At 34.3% G+C, this 12,140-nt stretch overlaps 1 protein-coding gene across 1 annotated transcript; it reads right to left on the bottom strand.

Moving 5' to 3' along the window:
• Positions 1-17: 17 nt before the first annotated feature.
• On the bottom strand, positions 18-551 carry LOC109827253 (suppressor protein SRP40-like). The gene has a single exon (XM_020394228.1). It carries the CDS (start codon positions 549-551, stop codon positions 18-20), a length of 534 nt encoding a protein of 177 aa, XP_020249817.1.
• Positions 552-12,140: the final 11,589 nt, after the last annotated feature.

Raw genomic sequence — 12,140 nt, 5'->3', positions numbered from 1 at the left:
GTCCTAACAGTTATGCTCTATTTCCCTGAGGAAGAGGAGCTGCTGGAACTAGACTTCTCCTCAGTTGGTTCAGTCTCCTCTGAGTCTTGGCTATCAACAGAATCGAACATTGGATCTGGATCTATGCCACTAGTCCCCCATCCTTCAAGGTCGAGATCTGGACCAATGCCTAGGCTACTCGACTCACCCTCAGTGGGGGCAAGTCTCTGGTCATCACTAGGAATCTGGGCTACAAGGGACTCCATGTCAGAGAGGTCGGATGAAATCATAATAATTTCTGAAGGTGATGACTCAATTGGAACAACTTCTACCACGAGATCCTCATCCTCAGCATGTTCAAGCTCAGACTCGGATGAATCTATCATAACAACTTCTACAGGTTCAACCTCCGGTGAGTCTGGGGTCATATGATTAGTCATTATCAAGTTCGGATCAGTTTCATCGGAAGTGTATCCCCAGTCTCTTAGGCTGGGTTCCCACGAGCTATCTACGGAAATCATAGGGCTGGACACGGTAGATGACGAACTGGAAGATGAATTGGTTCCCGCCATCCTACAAAAAGGGGAACCATCCATCAGCTTACTGAAGAAAAAGGACAAAGTGAAATAAAATAAACATCTAAGCACTCCTTGATGAACCTACAAGGTTTTACTATAAAATATTTATATGCATACATGTATATGTATACATACATATATATATCACATAATTGATCCATACGTTAACACTCATCTAGCGCATATACTCTATGATAGCGTGCCCTACAAGGTTTCTAACGTCGAAACCTAAGCTCTGATACCACCCTACTGTCACGCCCCAAAATCTGAAGCGGAAATTCATAAAATACGGGGTATGCGACAGCAGCGACCGGTGCACGAGCCAAGTCTTATGCATGAGTCAAGCCTGGCAATTCATATCACATAGTTTATTTTCAAAATATTCATAAACCTGCTGATGATAATAGTTTATTTTCAAAATATTCATAAACCTGCTGATGATAGAAATCAGAGCAACTATATATATATGATCGGTACTTACAGAAACCTGCTGATGATAGAAATCAGAGCAACTATATATATATGATCGGTACTTACAGCCCACAAACTCACTGTTATAAGCATTTTTACAAAACAAAATAAAATATGCTGAATGTAACATCAACAAGAAGAGGCTCTCCATATAACGCCTCTCAGCCAAAAGCTCAAACCAAAAGTTCGGCTATTATGAAGCTACGTCGGATCTGAAAAAAATTTAAAAATAACGGAATGAGCTAGCGCTCAGTGAGAACATTTCCCACTAGAGTTCCTAGATAACTAACAAAATAGTAATAAGAATAGTTCTCAGAAATTAACAAATTTCAAGTTTTGCATGAGAAATTCACAGATAGCAGAATATGATCCAAATATCATAATATTATCATTTTTAAGAAGAAAACAACAATTATATTTCCTTTCTCATGTGCAACTGAATAAACTGTGAAATTTCTTGAAATTAAACCCTTTTTGAATCAAGGTAAACATTAAGAAGGAAAAGAACAACTAATTTGTACAAAATCAGAGAATTGTTGTTTTCTTAATTTCACAGTCAATTATCAGAATCTTATTTCTCGATGAGTATTTCATAAATGTAAAAGTCACCCCATAGGTCACACTAAGGCTACGAATTTTAGCCCAGTAACAAGGGAATGCGTAAACCGTATTAGATAACAGATAATTCCTAGGAACCGAATGCACCTAACACTGCCATAGGCTACTGACCAAATACAGAGGGGCCAGAACAGATTTCAGAAAGGCTAATACAGAAGGGCCAAGGCCAATACAGAAGGGCCAAATAAAGGTGCATTCACCATATGGCAGGCAGAACCAATCCATAGTGGACTATTTGAGGGTTTGAAAACATCGAGATCACATGTCAAATGAGAAATACTTTGCATATCAGAATTTGCAGATATTTCTCATTTCTGTTAAAACAGTTTACGGATATTTACTTTTTCTTTTATTAGATACTAAGTCACGGAAAAATCTTTGAATCCGTTAAACTGTTGAAATACGTTCCAAATACTTTATCAAAACTTTTAGATAAAACAAAGTCCACAAGTATTTGAAAATTGCGTGAGAGCCAAATTTATTTTTCATATTTATATAGGAATCGAATTTGCTTTTCATATATTGTACGAGGCTAACATCGTATTATAGGATGGACCATAATAGACATAGGTCAAATCTTTAATATACATAAAAAGACATATTATTTATTTATTTATTTCATCACAAGATAAATCAAATATAAAACTCATGCAATTTCATATTATAAAAATACTAGTGAGAAATGAACTCACCTCTAGTGGTCATGACTTTCTCAAACTATTATTCTCCCGAATATCAACCAGAACCTATAATGTAAGATATAGGACTAATTATTAATTCAGAACAAACATATATTATAGGTAAATCAATTCATAACTAGAGCCTAATAATTTCAAATATAATCAATAATAATTAAATTATGCAGTGCATATGAATTTGTTGCTATCTCTGGTAATTCATCAAAATTTTATAATTCTCATACACTAGCTTTTTGACTTTTTAGTAATTTATAATAATATAGGGGTTATAGGGAACTTATCAAGTCTGAAATTTTTATTGTTTATTCATCAGATTGGACTTGTTTACAACTGAACAAAAGACAGGGGCTTAATAGATATTTTCTTGCCAATTTCAACCATAACTCATTTTACTAAGGTCGGTTAGAAACTTTTACATAGTCCAGGGGCTTAAGGTAATTTTCCTCTCCTTATATCATTTCAACAGATCATCTTCCTCCTCCCTTCTTTCGTTTCTTTCTTCTTCTTCTTTCTTTTTTTTCCTGTTCCTCTTTCTTTCTTCCTCTGCTTTCTCCTTTTTTTTCCTTTTGGTTTTCTTCTTCTCCTCTCTCCCTCTCTCTCTCTCTCTCTCTCTCTCTCTCTCTCTCTCTCCCTCTCTTTCTCTCCGCCATGGCTGCAGAACAGCGACGAGGAAACCGCCGACGACCAAGACCGGCCGACGACGAGTCCTTGCCGGATCTAGGGTTAGTCTATTTTTCTTTCTTTTTTTTTTCTAATTTGTTTCATGTATCCTAAATACATAAGAAAATTCCTTTTGTAAACCCTAGATTCCTTTATTTCACATTCATAACAAGTTAACTTCCTCATTCATTTTATTTTAATTTGATTTACTAAGATCTCTATAACAAATTTTACTTTTCTAAACTAAGAAATTTTTAGATCAAACATGAGGATTGACTTATACCTTACTGATTTTGAACTTGGGGATGTTGATCACGTTCCTTCCTCTTCTTCTTCTTCTCTTTTTTTCCGTGGGTTTTCGTTGATTTTTTTTCTGTTTCATTCTTCCATCTCCTAAGTTAGCAGCTTAAAAAGAGAAGGTGGGAGACAGAGGCTTTTTTTTCTGTTTCATTCTTCCATCTCCTAAGTTAGCAGCTTAAAAAGAGAAGGTGGGAGACAGAGGCTAACGAGCTCAGAGTTGCTAGGATCATAGGGATGGTTTCATGGAAAAAGAGAAGGTGGGAGACAGAGGCTAACGAGCTCAGAGTTGCTAGGATCATAGGGATGGTTTCATGGCTTAAAGGAGAAATGAACACATCATTTTGGGACTCTCCAAGAGGCTCTAAATAAGCCAGCTCAAGCTGTAAGCTTCTCTCTCTCTTTTTTTTTCTATTTTATATCATTTTATTTTTTTATATATTATCATCATTTTTTATGTTTTTTTTCCTGGGCTATTACACATGCCCTTACCATTCTTATCCGTCACGAAGTCAGTTTTCTTTCGGAAAAGTACATTCTGAGAAGGTGGAGAAAGGATGTGAGGCGATCCCACTCGAAGATGAAAGTTAAATTTAATACTTGGGTTGTCAAACCTGAACAACTATGCTATCGCGAGCTATGTCTTGCATTTAGTGAGGTTGCTGATCTTGCTACTCAAAACAACCATGAATGTGAGGTTGTTAAAAAATAGATAGACACCAAATTTAGAGAACTACAACTTGCTGAATCAAGTCAAAAAGGAAAAGAAGTAACGATGAATCATGATTTTGTGGAAGAAGAAAATGACCATTGTTATACCCTAGAGGGGGGTGATTAGGGTCTTATGCTAATCTAATCCGATTATATGCCAATTAAAATTAACTAACAAGTTATCCTAGCAAGTATGAATATGATAATATATGAGCTAGGATAAACAATATGAACAACGAGATATATCCTAACAAAGAGATATATGCAATATATGTGCAAGGATATATAAACTAACACAAGGGTAAACAAAAAGAACTAGATAGTGGATGAAATAAATGAGCAAAGCACAATTGGCGATATAAGATAAATGCAAAAGTAAATACGCCAATGACAAACTCAAACACACTCAAATGATCACGGAGTTCGGACCTTCAGTCCTACGTCTTCGCTCCCCACTCCCGGGGAGAAATCCACTATCACAACCGGGTTTTCTACGCTCACCCGAATAACGTTTACACCTCACAATACAATCACTATGCAATCACACCTCACACACTAAGTGTTGGTCCTAGCCCGTGTCCTCCTCCTCAAGTGCTCGGTTACAACCTCTCCCTAGGCTCGTCAACCGACGCCACTCCTCTTGGGACGATCCCCGACTCTCACCACACACTCCTCACTCGGTGTACAAGTGTATTACAAAGTGAATCTCACAATAAGCACAATATAACAAATGATTGTTCTCTCTAACAAGGTGAGAACTCAATTAGGCTCAACTCAATGTCACACTATCCCACAACCTAATTATATAATGTATGCAAATACAATAAGCTCAATGGTTGTGTGTGTAAACAAAGAGTAAATCAAATCAAACTAAACTCAAATAAATTCTAGCTTAATAAAATGATAATCAAACAATTATATATAAATGTAAAGCTAGATTGAGTTTAGAAACACTTCTCTAAAGATGACAAGAGAGTAGGAGAAGAGTGAATGCTCAAACACCAAAGGATGATCTCCACTTGCTCTTGTGAAATTGAATTCACAAACTCAAACCCTCAATTGCTTAAAAGCTTCTTAAACCAAACTTAAACAAACACTAAAGACCAACTCTCTACTGCATGCTGACGAAAGAACAAATGAGCGGTCGACCGGTGCGGTCGACCGAAGACTGACACAGCAGAAAACTGATATTAAAACAGATTTTTGAGACTTTTGAAAATATATTAAAAATAACAAATGAAGTCCAAAAATAATGAAACTTTAGGAAATGTATATAAACATGAAAACAAACATGTTACAAAAAGAATTTTTCAAATTACATTTCCCATTTGTGAAAAATCATCATTTTGCAAAATAGTCCAAAACACGAAAATGGAAACATGTGATTTTTGATATTTTGGTTAAACCATGTTTTGAAACTTTGCACAATGATTATATAGACTTAATAAAGTATGTATATGATTATTGTTAAGTTCAAAAACTAAGAATATAATATTTTCACAAAATTGCATATTCTATGCAATGTTTTCAAAAACACAATAGTAAATATGAAATATATGATTTCATATTTATAAACATGAAAACTCAAAACTATGTATGTATATATATAAAACTATATATATGCATAGAAACCAAAACTTGTGTATATATATATAACTATATATATATACGAAGAAACTAATAAATGTGTGTGTATAGATATTGAGCTTAACGTACTTAATACACATAATATAAACCCTAAACTAAATTACCCAAGCTTGATCTTGATCTTCATTGAGCTCAACTTGGTACACGTTGCGGATGAAGCTAAACTTGGATCTTGAACTTGAATTGTACGATGTTTTACTCCACAATTCCGCCAACCTCCTTTTGATATGATCGTGAATGCTCGATTCCATCCATCCTCCATCTCGTTGTTTGTCTATAATAAATAAAAAAACAAAAATACTAGACAAACAACATTAGTGGTAAATTATTTGTTAAACATCATCAAAACAAGAAGGCCAATAATCTCTCCCTTTTTGATGATGACAAACAATTTACAAAAAGAAATATATGCATGAAGGAAATGAATATATAATTTATAATTCACATGCATATAAACAAGAAGGAATATACTCATAATATTTCTCCCCCTTTGACAACATCAAAAAGGGGACAAAAGGATGAAGAGAGCGAAAGCTCCCCCTACAAATAAGCACGGGTGAGTATAAAACAAGTATAGGGATTGCTTCCCCTATCAAAATGCCTTAATGAATATATGCAATGAATGCTAAGGCATATATATGTGAGCAAGCATAGATGGAAAGTATGCTAAACACTCCTCACATACAAAAAGACAATGAAGACACATAAATATGTCATTATGAAGATAGTGTCTCATTACACTAACATAAAAACCATGTATAAAATAGATTTTTGAAATCAAAAGAAAAAGAGCATGAGAATCATGCAAAATGTTTTCAAATAAAAACAAGTCAATCAAATAAAATCATAAATCACAAGTAAATCATACAATAACATAAAACCAAATCATCATTGATTTTTTAAAAATTAAGAGAGGCAATTATATCTAGCTATTGAGCTAGTATCAACCCATGTAAATATTTTAGCATCCGGTAAACAAGATTTGGGAATAAACACCCAATAAATCCGGAGGGTTATATGAGCACAAACCTCTCATCAAAATCAAAACTAATAATCATGAAAACAAAAGAATTGATCAATTAAAAATTGTTTTCATATAAAAGATTTTAAAGCATAATTTTCAAAACCAAGAAAAAGAAAAATAAAAGTACTAAAATTCTTGGCTTAAAAATTATTTTGGCACCCAAGTATTCTTGGTGCCGGTTTGTTTAGGGACATTACCCCTATCATTAAAGCTCAAAGTCCTAGGGTTATGAACGCTCTTGGACATATGTGGTGCACGGGATCGGTCATAGTAATAATCATTCAAATGACCCTTCCGATTGCAATATGTACAATGAAAAGAAAGCATTTGCTTATGTTGACCATTAAAAGGTGCACGGGACTCATTTGCAAAAATAAATTATTCTTTAAAATTATTTTGCAAATGGGAAACTCTATTCAAATCAAAACAAAACTTGGTTAAATGACCAAATCTACCACAATGATCACACTTAAACTTTTGTGGTCTTTTAAAATCATTTGGCAAAAGTGAAGTCTTTTTCGAATCATAGCAAAATTTTGCCAAATGGTCAAAACGTCCACAAAGATCACATTTAAACACATTAGCATGTTTATGATGTGCATGATAAGCATATGCATGTGTATGTGATGAAGAAGCTACATGAGATGCACAAGAAAGATTAATATTCTTATGTTTTTGTGCATCATAGCAAAATTTAGCTAGCAAATAGAGCACTTGTAAACTTTGCTATATATGTGTGCATGATGAGTGGATGATTTTTTAGACTTGGCACACATATTCATAAGCCTCTTATGATTATTAATGCATGTTTTTAAAGTTGAATCTAAAGATGAAATGCTTTTATTCATAAGATTCAAATCTTTATTTTTAGGCACATATGCATTTTTAGAAGTAGAACATAAATAATCATTTATAAAGGAAGCAGTATCATTTTGTATGTTCTTTACTTCTAAGTTGGCATTATGTTTTTCATGAGATAAGCTAGTTATAGATGTGGTTAATTTTTTATTTTCCAAAATTAACATGTCATTATTTTCTTTAAGCATGGTATTTTCTTTTGCAATGACATCCAATTTTGACACTAGCTCCTCATGATTGGATTCTAAATTTTCATGCTTGCTTTGTAAATTAATGAAATCTTTTTGTAATTTCTTGTAGGCATGCAATAATTTATCACTAGCACAAGCAAGTTCATCACTATATAAATCATTATCGGGTTCGAACTCGCAAACCTCACTAGGGCTATCGCCTAGTGCTCGTGTGCATGATGCTCCATATGAACTTGAAGCCGGATCCTCCAAAGCTTGTCGGATCACCTCCAAGTCCCCTTGATGCGCTTCTATGAATTTCATCAACATGAACAAACTTGTTAGACATAGATGAGTTAAAAGCATTTAACAAATATTCTAACAAAATGTTGTTCATAGTAAACATGCGATGATCATTTTTATTCCACTTGGATTTCTCCAAAGTGGGCACAATATAAGCCTCATCTATAATTTCCCATAAATCAAAGTGTTTAGATTGAACAAAAAGTTTAAATCTAACACACCATTGGGCATAGGGGAAATTGTCTAATCTAGGAGCAATATTGATGGCATAACCTAAACAAGATGCATCATTCATATCCATAATGTATATATGCAAGCAAGATACAAAAATCAAAAATTGGATTAGCACAAAAAGATAACTTGGATCTTTAACTCAAGGCGATTAGACCTTAAATCAAAGAGCACCAAGCTCTGATACCAATTGTTATACCCTAGAGGGGGGGGGTGATTAGGGTCTTATGCTAATCTAATCCGATTATATGCCAATTAAAATTAATTAACAAGTTATCCTAGCAAGTATGAATATGACAATATATGAGCTAGGATAAACAATATGAACAACGAGATATATCCTAACAAAGAGATATAGGTAATGTATGTGCAAGGATATATAAACTAACACAAGGGTAAACAATATGAAACAAGATAGAGGATGATATGAATAATGAGACAATGGCGATATGAGCAATGAGCACAAATATAAATAAACGCCAAAGCACACACGGAGTTCGGACCTTCCGTCCTACGTCTCCGCTCCCCACTCCCGGGGAGAAATCCACTAACACAATCCGGTTTGGAAGCCGGAACTTCTTCTACACACTCGGTTTTCTAGCTAACCGAAAACTCTACAACTCACACTCTTGCAATCACACTCTACACCCACTAAGTGTTGGACCTAGCCGTGTCTCCCTCAAGTGCTCGGTTACAACCTCTCCCTAGGCACGTCAACCGACGCCACTCCTCTTGGGACGATCCCCGACTCTCACCACACACTCCTCACTCGGTGTACAAAGTGATTTCACAATTAAGCACAATATAGCAAATGATTGTTCTCTCTAACAAGGTGAGAACTCAATTAGGCTCAACTCAATGTCACACTATCCCACAACCTAATTATATAATGTATGCAAATACAATAAGCTCAATGGTTGTGTGTGTAAACAAAGAGTAAATCAAATCAAACTAAACTCAATATAAAACTAGCTTTAATAGAAATGATAATCAACAAATAATTATAAATAAAAGCTAGAGTTGAGTTTAGGAAAACTTCTCTAGATCAAGATGGAGAGATGGAGATATAAGCCCAAACAAGAAAATAATCTCCTCCACTTGTGAAAACCAAAACAGCTTAAAACAAGCTTAAACCCTTTTTCAAACCCTTGTTTAAAAACTTCTTGGATAAGTAAAAAGAGATCAGCAATGGGGTATTTATACCCACTTAAGATCTCAACAAAAACCCCAAGCAAAAGACAAAAGAGCCCCCAGAAAACAGCTCAGAAAAATAGCCGTTGGGAAAGCAACAGATCTATTGTCGGTCGACCGGCGGAAATTTCGGTCGACCGACGGAGAACAAAAGCACGAAGAACTGTTTTGGACAATCGTCGGTCGACCGGTGCGGTCGACCGATGGAAAATATCGAGCTCTCAGTCGACCGCATCGGTCGACCGACCAACTCTCTGCTGCATGCTGATGATAGAACAAATGAGCGGTCAACCGGTGCGGTCGACCGAAGACTGACACAGCAGAAAACTGATATTAAAACAGATTTTTGAGACTTTTGAAAATATGTTAAAAATAACAAATGAAGTCCAAAAATAATGAAACTTTGGAAAATGTATATAAACATGTAAATGAACATGTTACAAAAAGAATTTTCCAAATTGCATTTCTCATTTGTGAAAAAATCATTATTTTGCAAAATAGTCCAAAACACAAAATGGAAACATGTGAATTTTGACATTTTGGCTAAACCATGTTTTGAAACTTTGCACAATGATTATATAGACTTAATAAAGTATGTATATGATTATTGTTAAGTCCAAAAACTAAGAATATAATATTTTCATAAAATTGCATATTCTATGCAATAAATACCAAAACACAATAGTAAATATGAAACATGTGATTTCATATTTATAAACATGAAAACTCAAAACTATGTATGTATATATATAAAACTATATATATGCATAGAAACCAAAACTTGTGTATATATATATAACTATATATATATACGAAGAAACCAATAAATGTGTGTATATAGATATTGAGCTTAACGTACTTAATACACATAATATAAATCCTAAACTAAATTACCCAAGCTTGATCTTGATCTTCATTGAGCTCAACTTAGTACACGTTACGGATGAAGCTAAACTTGGATCTTGAACTTGAATTGTACGATGCTTCACTCCACAATTCCGCCAACCTTCTTTTGATATGATCGTGAATGCTCGATTCCATCCATCCTCCAACTCGTTGTTTGTCTATAATAAATAAGAAAACACAAATACTAGACAAACAACATTAGTGGTAAATTGTTTGTTAAACATCATTAAAACAAGAAGGCCAACAATCATGAAAAGGAGGAAAATGAAAACATATTGAATCCTCTCTCTCAGACTCGGAAAGGTCGCCCTAGGCAAAACAGAATTAAGCCAACAAGTAGGCGAAGAAAGAAGAAAATTGATCTCAATGCTAATGTGCCCGTCAACAATCCATCACAGTCTCAAGAGGGTGTTCTTTCCTACACACAAGATAGCATGGTTTCAAATGCTTACATGCCACTACCAAATTCAGTGCATCCATGGGGAATGTGTTGGCCGGCACATCAATTAACAAATGAATGTATGCAGTTGGTAAGATATAGTATCATGTATTATATCAGCATCTTTATTTTCTATGTTACGGATAGGATTTAATCACCACAGCTTACATTGATGCAAACCTTTTTTAATCACCATAGTTTATATGATGTGTTACAGGCTCAATTTCCGATGGAGATCTACATGCGATGGGGTTGACACAATTGTATTGATTGCATCAAAGAAACATGATGTGATGCATCAAACCTATGGGTATGATTTGCTTATTGGGGTAAATGTTCATCAATTATGCTCTTGTAACAAGTTGTATTAAAATTTGTTTTTTGCATTCAGGGCCCTGTTGAGAAAAACCCCCCACAAGTTCCTGCATTTAGTGATGCTTTTGGTTGTGAAGCCTCTTTTATCGACAACTGCTTACTACTTGAAGACATGTCCAGCTAACTTTAGATGTTGAAAGTTTTTTTCCCTATTCGAAGGACTGATATTTGTTTAAAAATTTGGATGATATTGAATTCTGGATGCTTTTGTATTGAATTATGTTATTGAATTCTGGATGAGGTCCTGTTTGGTTAAAAATTTCAGCTCTGTATTGAATTCTGTTATTGATATTCGAAGGCTCCTGATGCTTTTGGATGAGGTTCTGTTATTGAATTCTGTTATTGAATTCGAAGGACTGTTATTGAATTCTGGACGAGGTCCTGTTTGGTTAAAAATTTCAGCTCTGTATTGAATTCTGGATGATATTCGAAGGCTCCTGCAGCTTTTGGTTGTGAATTAACTAAGATATTTGTTAATATGTTCAGCTCTGTATTGCTTCAGCTTTGTATATGTTATTGGTTCAGCTCTGTATATGCTTCTGGATGATATTGAATTCTGGATGATATTCTGGATGATATTTGTTTTTTGCTTCAGCTCTGTATTGCTTCACCTCTGTATATGTTATTTGGTTGGATATTTTTGCTTCATAGGTTCAGCTCTGTATATATTTTATGACAAATGCTTCCATACATACATTTTATAACTACATTTTATAACTTCTAGCAAAACAAATGTTGTATAACTACTAGCAAAACAAATGCTTCAGCTCTGTATATGTTTTTTTATGACATATTTTTGCTTCAGATAACAACAACAAATAAAGCCATTAAACATAGGTTCAGCTTTGTATATATTTTATAACAAATGTTTCCATACATACATTTTATAACTACATTTTATAACTTCTAGCAAAACAAATGCTCTGTATAACTACTAGCAAAACAAATGCTTCCAGCTCTGTATAACTTCTAGCTCTGTATACA

Source organism: Asparagus officinalis, unplaced genomic scaffold (assembly GCF_001876935.1).
Source record: "Asparagus officinalis unplaced genomic scaffold, Aspof.V1 AsparagusV1_Un95, whole genome shotgun sequence".
Classification (NCBI taxonomy): domain Eukaryota; kingdom Viridiplantae; phylum Streptophyta; class Magnoliopsida; order Asparagales; family Asparagaceae; genus Asparagus; species Asparagus officinalis.
This window is presented reverse-complemented; position numbering and strand designations above follow the sequence as displayed.